This window comes from Uloborus diversus, chromosome 4 (assembly GCF_026930045.1).
Source record: "Uloborus diversus isolate 005 chromosome 4, Udiv.v.3.1, whole genome shotgun sequence".
In the NCBI taxonomy this organism is placed as follows: domain Eukaryota; kingdom Metazoa; phylum Arthropoda; class Arachnida; order Araneae; family Uloboridae; genus Uloborus; species Uloborus diversus.
The window spans coordinates 117,198,363-117,214,787 of record NC_072734.1 but is presented as its reverse complement, the minus strand read 5'-3'; the positions used below and the strand labels follow the sequence as shown (position 1 = coordinate 117,214,787).

The window sequence follows — 16,425 nt, the reverse complement described above, 5'->3', positions numbered from 1 at the left end:
TCTGCTGAATTTAGCCGCATTTAGAACTTATCGATCCTTTTTTTCCTGGTTGTATTAACTAGCTTTATTGATGCACGTTAACAATTTTACTATAGTGAACTTCAGATTCATTTGCTATTCTTGATTTTCCCATTTTTAAGGAGTTGTTTTATAGTAACAAGTGATTTTTATTCCTTGCTACTTTTTTCAAACATGTGTGATTTATTTTTGCTGTAATATGTTAATTCAATAACATAATTAAAGCCAAAAAAAAAAATGAGATTTTCCATTGTCAGTCAGTTTACGAGTTTCATATTTAGATAGAAACAACGTTTACTTAACGACCTTACTATAATTGTCATCTCTTGACACTGGTTTTGTTTAACGATGCACTTCAGCAGCGGAAATTTAATTATATTATGTAGAGTTATTCTGAAACAACAGTCGTTTTCCTCTCATAATTTTTTATACACAATTAAAGCTTTCTGTACCATTTTCGCCATCACAAATATAATTTCAAGACCAGAAACTTTCAGAACTCACAAATTCATTTTCGGCTACTATAACTCGTATTATATATAACTATAGATAATGTTAGATTTTTTAGAAATCAAGTCTTGAAAATACTCTTTGATGTTTTTTAGAAAAGTGAAATTCGCTTTGGAGGAGTAAAATATCCAAAAACGGTGAAGACCATAACAGTAATCCATCACATAAAAAATCTAATTTTCTGGATATAAAATGGAATATGGAAGGCAAAGAGATGTGTACTATTTCGATTTTCAACATGTGAAATGTTTCGACATTTTTTTGTATATAAAAAAAAGCATTAATGTAATGCTTAAAAAATTCCAATTGCTCAATTGCTTTTTTCCTTTCATTTTCTACATTGCTATTTTGTTTTTTGAAAAATACTAAGTGCCAAAATGCGCTTGACTAAACTTTTGAGGTTCATTTGCTGCATTTAGTGCGTAAAATATATGCTTGTTGCTACATTAAAACATCCCTGTAAAAGATCATGCGACTGATTCTGTAATTTTTTTTTCTGCAGAAGAATCCATCTTGACGGAGAACACAGACGACTTCATTATCGGCGACCGAGTGTGGGTGAATGGAACGAAACCAGGATACATCCAGTACCTGGGAGAGACCCGGTTCAGTCAGGGAGACTGGGCTGGAGTGGTTCTGGATGACAACAGCGGCAAGAACGACGGCTCAGTAGCCGGAGTCCGGTACTTCCAGTGTGAACCCAAGCGAGGTGTCTTTGCCAGACTTTACAAGTTGACTCGCTACCCTCTTGTCCACGCCATGACGACGACTGCAGAAAGAAGCAAGCTGAACACCCCTCCTCCTCCCATCCAGCGTTGCCTGACGCCGACCCGGACTCCCAGTCCGGGAAGCAGGTTGCTCAGGGAGGGCGACAGAGTGATGGTGATCAGTTCTGCTGGGGCACAGCCCAAGACGGGCGTGTTGAGATATATTGGACAGACGGAGTTTGCCGCTGGCGAATGGGCGGGAATAGAATTGGATGACCCCTTGGGGAAGAATGATGGAACAGTTGCTGGAAGGAGGTAAACATGATACTAAAATAAATAAATACCTTTGTGCTGAAAAATAAAGTAAGAAATAATAACGTCAAAAAAGCACAAATCGCAGATTACAGCATAATTAGATTACAGCATAATTGCAGTAATCTGCAATTTGTGCTTTTTTGACGTTGTTATTTCTTACTTTAAACGTGATACTAATTGACTTTTTTCTTTTTCGTCTTAAAGTATCTTTTTAGGTTATGATGTTTCAATCCATTATAGAAACTTATGATTAACCTGTCCCACATATAACTCAAGCACCTGTAAGAGTTAAACACACGCTTTTCTAAAGACCTGCCATTTTTTAAAAATCAAAATGCATTTTTATTTCTCAGACGTTTTTCCCAAAACCTTGCAATAAACCTCCCTAAAATATGGGTAAAGCACCTTTGCATGTTCAACATAAGCAGTACCATCTTCATGGGTGATGAAAGTAATGTTTGATAACCTCTGAGTATAATCATAATATCCTACCGAAGGTCATTTAATACAGGTTTTGATAAGTATGTCATTGCATACATGTTCATATGAATATTAGTTACATAAATCAACTATTACTTAATTCAGAACTACTTTTAGCTATTTTTGGATTATTTAACACGAACCAGCCATGAGTCCTCTTTTTTACTTTTGGTAACATCAAGTCATTTTTTTAATTCAAAACCTTGTAAATTTGATGCTCATTCAACCAAACGCCGATTTGAAATCTCTTGTGTAAAAGGTATAGGTTGTGGTAAGCAGGGTCACTGGAGGTCACTCTGACCTTTGAAAAATATCCTTTTTCGGCAAATTTTGTCTGACGATTCGGCTTAATTATCATCATTCGACAAAATTTGGAGTTCTATTCTGCAAAACTATCATATTTCGCGAAATTTGAAGTTTCATTCCTTAAATTTATCATCATTCGGCAAAATTTTGAGTTCTATATGGAAAATTGAAAATTCCAAAAATTTAAGTTCGGGGTGCCCCTGCTGGTAATAAATGTATAGCACTCGTTTTCAAATGTTTCGAGATATTTGTATACTAGAAAGAATTTTTGAATCTATGTGGAACCCTTTCACCAGTTTTCTGTTCATTGCAATTTAAAAACATTTTGGATAGATTTATTCAACGGAAGCTATTTATTAAACAGCTTTGATTTATTTCATTAAGTTTTTTTTCGTATAAAATTACACATGTTCAAACAAGATAATGGAATTAATTTTGCTAAATTGCATTTTCCTTAGAAATCTATTAAACTAATCTCAAGAGGGATAAAAATGAGAAGAAAATAAGAATTCTAAAAAATGAAATACTGTTTCATTTGCGTCATAATCTTTCTTTTTACTAAAGAATGTTATCTTGTGTGATGATTCATAGCTTATCAAAATAAAACAAAGTGCTATATGACTATGATAAAAGTGATCAAGGAAATCTTGGGCAAATATCAAAGATCGTAATCTTGCTGGGGCACATTGATGCTGATGTTACGTTTCAAAAATGATAAATTTTAGACATGGCCTAGTTTTTTGCACTGCACTTAGGTTGTTGTAACAGGACTCGAACTAAAACATAACTCGATATGCTGTTATACATAGAAGAATGCCTTAATTTTGTAAAAACTTATGATGCATGCAAAATGCTCGTTATGTGTCATCACTACGTTTCAATTAAGCAATTTTTTTTCGGAAAACATTATGTTTTTAACAAAATGTTTAAAATATTTCAACGTACAGAAATAAAGAGAGTGGGCATATTTAACAAATACTATCCAAAAGTATTACTACTTTGATTTCTCTGAGGCTAAATGCTTTTCCCTTGTGTTAGTTTTGGTTTTTAATAGATTTACTTGTTACTTCTTAGGTTTCTCAGATTATTATTGTGTCATTTTGAAAAATACTTTTTATTTCCTACAAAATTTTAAAACTTATCAAAATACCATTTAATAATGCTGATTAAATAATTTAGTTATTAAAGTTTGATTGTTTTCTTTTGCTAGATTTGGAGTTTTGTTTAGTATTTTATGTCTGGTTTAAGCATTTATCAGTAAAAATGTATCGAAAAAAGTTTTTTAAAAAGCATCAAACTGCAAAATGTTTGCAATACGTGGCCCGGAGTTACAAGGAACAACCCCCTCTTCCCCTTTTTTTAAGGCAAGAAACGTGAAGTTATGGATGTAAAACTACAAACTTTTCTAAAATATATTTATAAAAACATAAAAATATCCACGAATGCAAAATTTAATACCATTTCCACCTTTTTCTCAAATTCCTATTCCCAAAAATAATTTAGACAAAATTTACATGATAAATAAAAGAACTTAAAAGAAACGAAAGTTCAAGAATAAAAAAGGTCCTTAAACTTGCTACGGAAGAAGCTCTGATTTCTAAAGAAAGGTCCATCAAAAATGTTTTAGAAACTACTCGTACCCTAATGACAACTCACATGATAGTAAGAAAGCATAATTCACGTAATGAAACAACAGTTACCCATGTCTATGGATATCGGTTTCTAGAAACAACGTCAATTGTTACCCCTACTCTATTTCTTCGTATTTAATACTAGCATATAGGGTAAGGTCACTAGTAACAGACAGTCATAAGTTTGGATTTAAATAATAAGCCTTTTAAGCGGGTAAAACCATAGAGTAAAAAAATATACATAGAGAGGCGCCGTCTATGGTAAAAAGGAGATAAAATTGAAGCCGGAATTATGGGATACAGCGGTGCAATGATGAGCGGGGTTACGATAACATGATCGCTTCGCGAGAATAGTTTTTACCAATCTCGCAAAGAGACCGTATAAAGTAGCTGGCGGATTGGTTTGCATTTTAATTCATGTTTTAATGCAATTTCAAAAACGTGCTTCATAAACTTGCAACGATATCTAAGTTTAAATTAACAACCAATTGAGATTCAGTACTGGAGTGTTTTGAATCAAGATGTAGCTCAAGAAGCTAAGGATCTTGGGATACAGCGGTACAACTTCCGGCTTCAATTTCTTAGTATAGCGGGGACTCTCTATGTAATCTCTTTACACTGTGGGTAAAACTGATATTGCTGTAGCCGATGAATTCGGAGCAACCATCTAGTGTTTCAGAGTGAAATTTATGAACCACTTGGTATTTACAAGGCAGTGGTAGAAATTCATGAACAGTCACCAGGAGGTCAGCTACTGTTTCATGTTCATTTAAATTTATTAAGGCTTTTGTTCTAAAAATAAAAAACTTTTGCACATTTTGAAGAGCAAAAAGGGAATTTTGTCTATTACTCATTCTTTCCTCACCCTGTCTGTTACTATGTATCATCAGATCGGTGTCTGATCTCCATCTGATTTTTCTTTGTCTGTTACAGGGAGTCGGATCTTTTTTTGAAATTGAGCAAATAAAAATAGAATTAACTAATTCCGAGATCCAGAAGCAGCCAAACGTTAGGTGTGATGTAGTTGCATGAGAAAAAAATAGTTTAAAAAGTCTAAATACATTTAAAGGCTCAAAGTTGAGTTAACCTGAGAGCGATGTCTTAAGCATGTCTGTGACTGGTGCCGTTACAATAGTTCATAAATTTTTTAATTGTGTTCAGACTTTTAAAGAGCTGATTTTTTATTTAAAGCTGACAGGGGCGCTCCGAACTCTAATTTTTGGGAGGACGGAAGTTCACAATTTGCTGAATGGAACTCTAAATTTTACCGAATGATGTTTAATTTTACAGAACTTCAAATTTTGCCGAATGGTGATAATTTTTCCGAATCGCCCGAAAAAAAATGCCGAATAAGGAAACTTTTTGGAAGGCCATAGTGATTTCCCGTTACCTTCCTTTGGGTCGTCCCTGAACGCTATGTTCTTTTATTTTTTCAAAAAAATTAATTAAAACAATAACAGTAATAATAATACCCGCCGTGATTAGTATGATAAGTCAACTTTGCTTTTTCGTAATTTTTCAAAAAGTCATTGCCTTAAAGCATAAGATACAAGCTTTACACACTATTCTATTGTATGTTTAAAGCACAACTTTAAAGAAGAAAACGCCAAGAGTCAATTGCAATTCTCCGAAACCAATCTCTTCCAGTGTCATGGAAAATAAGGACTCATTGTATTCGTTTTTTTCATCTTATTAATCATCAGTCCTTCATTTTTCTTTCGTTGACAAATTGACGTCATTGCCGAGGTAGCCAGGCAGGAAAAGTAAAGGGACATAGAAGTTGTTGATAATTGTGTATCATTATCAGATTTTTGGTGGATGGAGTCAAACTTATCAACACTCAGAAACGCAATTTAAATAGCGACAAAATGGCTAATCTCTGTAGAAAAAAATACTGAAGCTGTAAAAAATGTTTGTTTTATATTTTATACTTAGCTTTAGGAAAACTAAATAGTACTCTGCGCCCCATAAAATGCAAGCATATAAGAACTTTTTTGTAAGATGCTATTAAACAGAATAAATGTAATACTATAAACACAGCCCCTGTAAAATTATTTAAAAAGAAAATCTTAGATTGCATGAGTGTGGTATTATAAAGAAATATTACTGAACCATTTCTTTGTCATTTTTAATAATATGAGTGAAAATCTAAGAACTTCTGTCTTAGAATTTTAACTATGTGCATAAGCTTTGAGTCTGAGGGGTGCATTGACCATTTCTGTTTGGTATATACTTTGTTTAAAGTATAAGTAAGATACTTTAAAGTATAAGCAAGTAATCGCAAAATATTGAAAAATTGTAATCAATTTTAAGTATCCGTTTAAAAATGGTTAGGTTCAAACCATTGGGTTACCAAATGGTTAACCAAATGGTTAGGTCAGATAAATCTGACAATCTGTAAAATTGCTAACATTTATTTTTAAGAATGTAATATTTATTTATTTAAAATGTGAATTTAATGCTATTTCTTCCCATAATCATGGCACAAATCTAGTTTTCATAACTTAAGAACAAATTTCTAAACTTTTGCTATTCACCTATTGATTTTCATTACAAAATTTACCAGCAAACATATCAAAAATACTATGAGTTTTTTACGGTACTGGAGACTATAAATAAATTAAAAGCAGAAAAATGTAAAACTTCGGATTTATCCAATACTTTTTTTTAAAAACATGTTGTGCCATTCCCCGGGGAGTTATATTTCTTAGTTGAGTCGACAATGTAGCTAAAAAAATTAAATATTAATAATAATTTCTGATCACACAGAAAGTATTCCTAACTCTCTCTCTCACTCTCTCTTTCTGCCTGAATGACTCAATTTTAATCACTGAATTTGTCAATGAAATTTAAATCCGAATAAACTTATATCGTACATTGCCATATTTTTGTCGGTCGATTATGGGAATTCCTGCATAAGCATTCGTACTAAATCAGAAACTGCTTCCGTCATATACGCGCAGGACACAGCGAACTTAGACTTTTGTTAGTGCGGAAATTCTCAATTTGCCGAAGGGAACTCCAAACTTTGCCGAAGGGTAAAATTTTGTCGAATGGAACTGCAAATTTCGCCGAATAACGATAATTTTTCCGAATACAACTCCAAACTTCGCCGAATGATGATAATTTGGCCAAATTTCAGGCAAAACCTGACAAATAAGGAAATTTTTGGGAGATCACAATGACCTCCTGCCACCTCCTATCGAGGTACCCCTAATGCGCAAATTCCAATATTCTCGTTCGTAGAATGTCCGCATAAAAGTTCAAAACAAATTTCGACTCACGCTTATTTATGCGTTAGAATCATATTCTAATTAAAATTCTTTAGCTGACAGATTCAGTGATCAAAATTCAAATGGGAATCACACGATCAGAGAGAGAATTCAGAGAGTTTTCTTTGCGAAGAATGATTAAACGCACAATTCATTTTGTATACACTTCCGGTTTAGTATTGAAGAAACATATGCTATGTATTAGTTCATCCCAATTCTTCAATGTTGCAATATTTATTTTGCATTCACTCTTTCTAAGAATTTAACATTAATCTATCTTTATGAACCATTACTCGTTTCCGTGCAAACAACTCGTTCTATCTTTCACGCAGCTGCCGACACCTTCGACATCCAAACTCAAACATCACAAAAAAAGTCACGTTTTCTTGCGGCTTGGTATAGAGCTCACATCTTCTGCTTCTCCCTCCCCCCTTGCACCCGCTCTCTTTGCTCGTTTCAGCCTATAGAAATGCGCCGTTACTGCAATTTCTGTAAAAGAGCGGAAAAAATCTTATAGAAAGATAAAATAAAGTATATCCGTTTGTGTAGCACACGGTGATTTAATTTTCTGCAGATTTAAGCGAAAAACGTTTTATCAAGATTAGCCACCCTCCATTCATCTGACCGTGACCTAGCAATGCTTAGCTTTGGGCCATCGCCTAGTAGACACACCCGGTTTTCGAGATAGCAGACACATTCTTGAGTTTCTAGATTCATTAAAGCACATTTCGTTTTGTTCCACAATTTAAAAGACCCACGCTTCACCTATTGTACAAAAAAAAAAAAAAAAAAAAACCTCCTTATTACTTAATTACTATACGTGAACTGAAAAGTTAAGTAAGGTTACCAATCTATATCGAAAAACGTCTTCTTTTCAACGATTAAAATTAAACTTTGATAAGGGACTATATATTCAAATTACAATGAACGTAATTATTTTCAAAAATCTGGTTAAAATCGGGAATGTATTGGAAGGTATACGGAGTGTACCTTCAGGGTTTCTTTCTAATAATAACGTAAAACCTCTGCTTTTTGATTAATTTGAAATTTATACTTTATGTAATGCTTCTTTAAAATAGTAACTTGAAAGAATCCACCTTTAAATTTTTGTTAGAAATAAATATCTATTTTCCTCTAACTTAATTCTCATCATTTTTTTTTCATGACGTATCACACACTGATCCTAGTTTACAGACGAATATGCATCTCGCCCTGCTAAACAGGATGCATTTTCAGAACAAAAATTCTTGTTACTTATACACATTTTAGCTTAAATTACCTCTCTTTCCCCCCCTAAAACTCCAGCGTATAACCTCCTATTTCTTAATTTTCTGCACTGTATACCTCCTTCTACTTGAAACGATTCGAGCACTGATTAGAAGGCCTTATTTTTTCATGAATGAATCCAGACTGCTGAATTTCTTCTATAAACAAATTTGATTACACTTTAGAAAATATTTTCAAAGAAACGTCATGAAATTGACAAGCTAGTTAGCTGTTTGATGTTCACAAAAAATGAAAACTACAATAGTTTTTAATCGTTTCAGCTAAGCTATGTCAAAATCAGTAAACTGAAATTCTTATCTCCATAAAAACTGTACATCAGGCAAACGCCAATCAAGGAGAGCTGTCTAAGAAGTCATGCCCCACCCTGAATCTACCAAAGATAATCTAAAATAATTTTGTGGACTTCAATATCGAGAAGTTACTAGAAATAGTCCCAAACCTTCTATTTATGCCCAATCGCGTGCTCATTAATAGCCCCCCTTGATTCAAAACAGGAGCTGAATCCGACATTGACATTGACAGTAGACTATTCATTACTTTCCGTATTCTAAAATTATGAAAATTATTGACAGATATATTATGTTCTGAATTAACCACTTAGCGACTTATTTTTTAAGTATTGCACTGTATTTGTGAGCAACATTAGTCAAATTTAGTGTTATTTTAAATAGCATGCGTTTATTACACATACGTTGCTCAAACCACATCTCTTTATGAGTTGTTTTAGACAGTCGAATTTTAATCATAATGACTAGACTTAAATGAAAGCAATTGTTAGCGCCAATCTTTCCTCTTTTCTGTTGTTATTCTATAGGAAACGTATTTCATCCTTTTAAAAACGGATGTTTCTCACATAAAGGGACGACATAACTTCTGGACATCAGCAGCAATTTATTGCTTTTACTACATTATTTCGACTACATAGAGTTTCGAGTTTGATGAAAACGGTTCATGTTTTATTGATATACATCTGAAGGACATTTCTGATGAACTCGTAAGCGCAAACTGTCGAGGAAGAACATGTACCTTCGTGAAATATTCCGTGAAAGGGGCAGACTATCTGAAAAAATTGTTTTAAAAGTTACTTATACTTCTGTTCTACAAAACTTACAATTCTACAAAACTAAGACGCTTTGCCTGTCGTTAGAAATAAAGTGTTTCGAAGTTCATATTTGCTCTTCTGAAGTTTATAAATATTCTCTGTTATTTATAAAACATTTCCCAATGCTGAAAATACTCTGTAAGGTTCAAAATTTTTGTCGAATGGTAGAAAATAGTCTCCAAAATTTATAAACAGTTTCCGTCGATTAAAATATTCCTTTCTGAAACCAAAAACAGTGTTCAATGTTTACAAGCATACTTTAAAAGCAATAAAAATATCACGTTCAAGAAATTCTCTGAAACAAAAAAAGTATCATTCAACATTTGAAATAAATATGTGTGTACAACTTCCAAAGTTTGTGAGCACCATAAAACGTGAAGCAATTGTGCGCGATACTTGTAAACATTAGATGAAATTTGAAAATGCCGATCAAAGTTTAAAAATATCCTCAAAAATTGAAAAATATCAATAGTCACTCGAAATTTTCAGGCATTGCAAATCGGCTTTAGATTTGATGGGAGGAGGGGGTGGGGAACGACTGGTTTGATGTAAGTTTAAAGTTGTTGGAGAAATATTAACGAAAATCTTATCGTGACCATCAAATATAACCCACGACATATTATACCTTTTAGCATCTGCTTAAAATAAACGTATTTTCTTTTTAACTTTCAATCTATTCTAGTTATCAATAGAAATGGAAAACATATTGTGCAAAGGCTGATTCAATTACGAAAAGAAAGAAAACATAATTGCCATTCAAGGTTTTAGTTTTTTTGACGCACAACTGCGTCTTAAATGATTAATTCATTTAATATGTAAATCATGAAATAATTAGTGAACCTAGTGGTTCACTAATTATTGTTGTTTTTAGTCCTATGAGAAAAATGGGTCAGGTTTCTTTCAGGTTTATTTTTGAATTACCATAGACTATAGAAAACATTTAATCAAATCCATGATTAAAAAAAAAAAAAAACTTTCATAAGCATTGCCATTGGTTTTGAATTTGGTGTTTGACCCGCTCTTGATGGATTTATCTTCGGAAAGCTTTTTAACAGAAAACAATAGGAAAAGCGTACACGGTAGCTAAAAATATTAAGGTATCCTAGTATGTAGAAATATCTAGTGAATGAATATAGCTATTTAATTAATAAAAGCTATAAAAAAATAACTTATTGGAGTTATCATTTCCCTAGCTTTACAAAGCTGGTCAATTTTGTCTCTACGTTTGTTAAAAACAGAGATATTAACCTCGTGTGAAAAGTTTGAAAATTTAATACCGTTTTTCTCAAACTGAAGTATGTAAGACTTGCTCACTTCAAAATTGATAACTAAAAATATTCTTATTAAATTTTTATGTAAATGTTAAGAATTTGCCCCCCTTGAATAGTATGATATGTCCTCTTGCGAGGCAATTTTATCAAAGTGTTAATCGTAAAATACCAACGTAGTTAATTTGCCTAAAATCTTACAAAAAGTTTTCAATGAGCTCTAAAAACATTTATTTTCAAAATGTCCCCATTTTTTAAAAATATATATTTTTAATACAATAAGTTACTATGCGGTACAGTTGTTCCAAGTCAAAAAAATATTTTATAGTATTTTTGAAGTATTTGAAAATTTCTAGAATTTCAAGAATAATTACAATTGTTATGAAACTTTAGGAAATAATTTTAAAAGTGATAGTTAATTAGTTCATTATAAATTTTTACTAAAGCTACATCAAAAAACTGTAATTACAAGGTTTCTAAATATAGTTTTTTTAAAAAATGGAGCTCCTAGTGCGTTTGAATATTTTAATTACGTAGCACCATCCATATGAGGTACAAATAAACCAACCATTGAACTAAAATAATAATAATGAAGGTTAATATATTTTGCATTCATACACTACGTGTCCAAAAAAAAAGTCGCATGCCTTAATATTTGGTTGGATCACCTTTTTGCACGTATTACAGCTTTCATACGCCGTGGCATTGCTTCAGTGAGCTTTTGTGTAGAGCATCCGTTTTTATTTCAGCCCATAATTTCATCAAGAGGGCTCCTAAACGTTCGATAAATGAAGAAAGTGCGGTGTGTGATCTTAAATCCTTTTCGAGTACGTCCCACAGATTCTCGATTGGATTGAGGTCTGGACTTTGTGGTGGCCAAATCATGCGTTGAAATAATTCGTCGTGCTCATCGAACCAAGATTTAACGATTGTAGCCTGGTGTACTCGGGCGTTATCGTTTTGGAATACACCAGTACCGTCAGGAAAATAAAAGCCCACAGATGGCACAACATGATCATCCACGATGTTAAGGTACGGTGCAGACTTCCTTTGGTTGGTATACACAATGTAGCCGAGCCTAATCCAGACGAACAGAAACAACCCCAGATCATTACACTGTCTCCGAAAGAGTGAACAGTGGAAACGAGACATGTAGGGTCCATTGCTTCGTGTGGCTCTCTTCGAACCCTGATGCATCCGTCTTTTGAAAGAACGTAAATCTTGACTCGTCGGAACACATATCCTTTCCCCAATCATTCACAGTCCAATTTTTATAATCTTTTGCAAATTGCAGTCTCTTTCTTCGACTAATGGCTCTCACAGGTGGCTTCCTTATGGCAACACAGCTTCTTAGTCCCGATTTTTGAAGTTCTCGTCGCATTGTGCGCTTGGAAATTGTTTTACTTCCCTCGTTGAAGAGTGCTGTGAGTTGAATAGTCGATTTCTTGCGATTTTTCTTCACAAATCACTTTAGAGAACACCGGTCACGTTTGTCCAGAATGGATTCACGACCACAAAGATGTCACGAACAGGTAGCTTCTCCGCCATCTTTCCACCTTTTAATAATGCGTTGAACAGTTCGCAATCCTATACCACTAATTTCAACAATGTCTTTGCATTTTGTCCCACTTTGGTACAGGCCAACAATTTGCCCCTTTTTGAACTCTGTTATATCACTTCCTCGAACACAACTACCGATTCCAGCCATGCTTACTTCGAACTAAACAGTCTTATAGTGCAACGCCCGCATTTTAAGCTTGCATTGAGCAAAGATTTATGCAAATATCTGTAATACTCATCGAATTACCTTCTTCAAAAATTGGAACGTTTAAAATTCGACCACGACTTTTTTTTTGGACACTTAGTGTATAATGTAGCTAAAATTTATGATTATTATTTCTCACTAATATATATTATCATAGTAATAGTTAAAATGCTTGATAAAAAGATAGAACCCACAAAAGCGGTTCTGCTACTGATACTTCTTCAATATTGAAGTACTGAAGAAGAAAACATTTTTTTGTACATCCGGTACCTCTTATTGAACGAGTTGTTTGGCCCGATAACTTAAGCGTCAATGGATGAAGAATTAAAGGACTCCAGTCTTTTAAGTAAGGGTAAGGAAAACACTTTACTTTGCCAAGAACAGTTATTGGTGTGGTGGCAGCGTAACATTTTCCCTTTTTTCTTTTTTTTCTCTCTCTCTAAGCATCAATAAACTCTTCCAAATAGAGACGCGTTGTTATTACATCCATGCCATACTATGACTGCATAATCTTACTATGTATTTTTTCTTCTTGCAGGTACTTCCGGTGTCCTGCAAACTACGGGCTTTTCTCCCCTGCTCACAAAGTGTCCAGGATCACAGGAAGTTTAGACAGGCACAGAACTCACAATGCGGTAAGATTCGCTGCCCCAGCACTTTTTCCCACATAATTTCTAGTTTAGGGGTCGACAAGTTAATCCGTTACTACCAATACCAGCGCTCGAGCACAACCGATCTACCCTGGTACTGTGGGTCTAACATGTCAGGTATTCTGTCTGCCAACGTTTATTTTGACTACCTTGTGAAATTTGAGATCAATGAAATAGTTGATTCAAGATTCAAGAGATATAAACAATATGTTTGCGCAAATCGTTATATCTCTTCAACAATGTAATACAATGCCTTAACAAGGTAAAAGAAGGTCTCAACAATGTAATGAAATGGTTATAGTTCTTCAGCAATATATATATATATTTACAATTGCAATTATTGTCATTGTAAAACTTACCTTCTTAGTGAATTACTCCATCCAATTAGAAAGCACAAGTACTTGACTTCCATATTGAAATTGAACATTTTAACTGCAATTAGTCATATGCTCTCTCCACCCTCCTTAGAACTTACAGCGAGAGGAAAACATTTTTAATTTACTAAATGAAATTAAATGTTATATTGAGAAAACTATACTCTGTTCAGGGAAAAGCTTGACCAGTTCTTGGAGAATTTTATCTGTCCGCACGAAAAAAAAAAAAAAAAATCCATATTCAAAAATTAGAAGTTTTGTAAGATACTTGATTCTACATTAGATCTAAAATATATTATTTTAGTCATTGAATGTTGGCAACGTTGTGTGCTCACGCAGAGCCCTCGCGTCTGTTGTTCGTGACTTCAGTTTTTTTTAAAACTAGATTAGATTTTATGGTTTTATGCAAGTTCTCTGAAAGGTGAACTTATAGAACTTATATAACAACTCCAATCAATTCGTGTCGTTACACTCAGATACTAGTGTTAACCAATAACAATAAAAATAGTACATAATAATTTTGTACAAAAAAAAAACGAATCAGAGAGTGAAATTAGTGCTTTACCAGAAGCACTAAAAAAAAAATTATTTATTAAATGTAAATAAAATTCTGATTTTTCAGCCCAAATTATATTTTTATGCACCAAAATGAAATTTTTCAAACTAAAAATGTAACTTTAATTAAACTACTTATTATAAAATGTAACCTTATACTAATTTACAAGTTAAAATAATAAGTTTGGTTATTTATGGTGATCTCATGTGTGGCGAGATTAGCTAATGACGCAACTATTACAAAAATCAATGATGTATGACAGGAAGTATCCAACGTTGTTAGCACAAATACACAGATTAGAGAATACACGTGTTTCGGGGTTTCAAGGAAACCCTTTTTCAATTCAAAGGTGTGAGCTTCTAGATGTAAAGACTTTACTTCTTGAAAAAGGGGTTCCTTGAAACCTCGAAACACGTGTATTCTGTAATCTGTGTATTTGTGCTAAACAACGTTGGATATTTCCTGTTATTCCTCGGCACAAAGGTATGCATTTATTGCTCAATAATATATGGTTTCTTTCTTATTTAAGTCATGACAATAATTTTGAAGGACACAACATTTTTAAACAGTAAACTTTAAGTAAAATGATTTTTCATTTTGTGTGAAAATTGTTGTCAAGATATCTAAGCAACTGGAAATCTCATGAGCGGAATAACATCGTCTTAACAAATTAATGGCACCTTTATGTGGCAGGAAACAGCCTCCTGTAAAAACATTTTTTCACTGTCTCTAAAGTAGTACTATAGAGTAGTGACGTTTCAAAACTAGTCTTGAGCATTTTAACAAATTTTACGATAGTTGAAAGAAAAGGGGGAAAAAAAAGATTTTTTCTTTTTTCCTCAGTACAAGTCTATAAAATAATTGTTATTTTTAATTAAACTGAAGCTGAGAGCTATTTAACTTATCGTTTAATAAATTTGGTACGTATATCTTATTAGAAAAGGAAACTAAAGTTTGAAAATAGCAAATTTTCAAACAGAAATTTTTTTGCAGTTACTACCTTTCAACGGCAGTATACAACTGGGTCATAACGTTCAAAACTTTTAAGTTTTTTTCTCTTTAATTTTGGGGGTAAAAGACAAGTTCACGAGAAAGCTTGTATCCTTGAAGTCTATGTTAAACAGCACTGAGTAACAAACCTGCAAATCATTGAAAAAAAAAAAAAAAAAAAGAAATTAACCCTGTTACTGCACCAGAGGAGATATTTGCCGCAGGTAAACTGGATTTTTCAGAACTTTTATCAATTGAAATTGCACTTTCACCACCTATACTTTGATAAAATTGAATTTGCTTTTCCCCATTTTATTCGTTATGAAAAAAAAATCATGAACTTATGAGTCATATTACAACTTTCAGAATGATTTTACGAGAAAAATCCCACGGGGTAAATATTTACCCCGGTTTGTAGTTCTAGGGTTAAACTACGTGATGCTACGTGGTGCTCACTGAAATTTTACGTCTATTTTTTTTTCAAGGATAATATAATTAGTGATGTGGAATATTCTTTCAGAGATTATGGAGTAGAAAAAGTGAAAAAGAAACACGGTACTAAAAGGAATTAAAAAGAAAAAGAATAGAAAAACAAAACGTCCATTCTCCAAAAAACAACCTAAAAGTTGTAAAATATTTTTTTAGTTTCTTAAATTCAGTTTATTTTTAACGTTAAAATGTAAGAAAAAAATCTAATATTCCGTTGTTGTTCAATGTGTTTGGTTTGAAAATATTAACTGAATCGGGTTAAGCGCTCAATATTGTAAAGGAGTACATATGTAATTTAACACATATTAAAAACAGATTAGAAAAAAAAAGAGAGAAATTGTTCTTGTTGCTTTACGTGTGGTTCTTCGTTCGAAGTTCGTGTTTCAGCAAGTGTTCGATCGTGGGAAGGCCACCTTGCGAACACCCCATTATCTATCCTTTTCGTTGACAGACGAGGCGGTTGTATTTTAAGCGATGTAGAAATGGGCTTTTGTTAATCCGTTACTTAATTGTATAATGATAGCTGTTGCAAGAAGGAGTATTTTTTGCAATGGACATTTTGAAAGTAATTTATTGTTCTATTGTAATTTAATGCATTTAGTTTCCAACTTATCTACAAGACTTCTGAGAGCAGTCTTTTGATTGAATAAACGTTTTCTATTTGAAGTAATTCAAAACTAAATGACAAGTTAAATCCTTTTTGTT

The 16,425-nt window shown here is 33.0% G+C and overlaps 1 protein-coding gene across 2 annotated transcripts in view; it reads left to right on the top strand.

Annotated features, from left to right (window-relative positions):
• The window catches only part of LOC129221409 (restin homolog), a 126,491-nt gene that overhangs the window by 28,116 nt on the left and 81,950 nt on the right, over nt 1-16,425 (top strand). For both annotated transcript variants that reach the window (XM_054855890.1, XM_054855889.1), the window contains exons 2-3: nt 1,031-1,550; nt 13,200-13,296. In XM_054855890.1, coding sequence (XP_054711865.1) covers nt 1,031-1,550; nt 13,200-13,296 — 617 coding nt within the window. The remainder of the gene's footprint in view (nt 1-1,030; nt 1,551-13,199; nt 13,297-16,425) is intronic.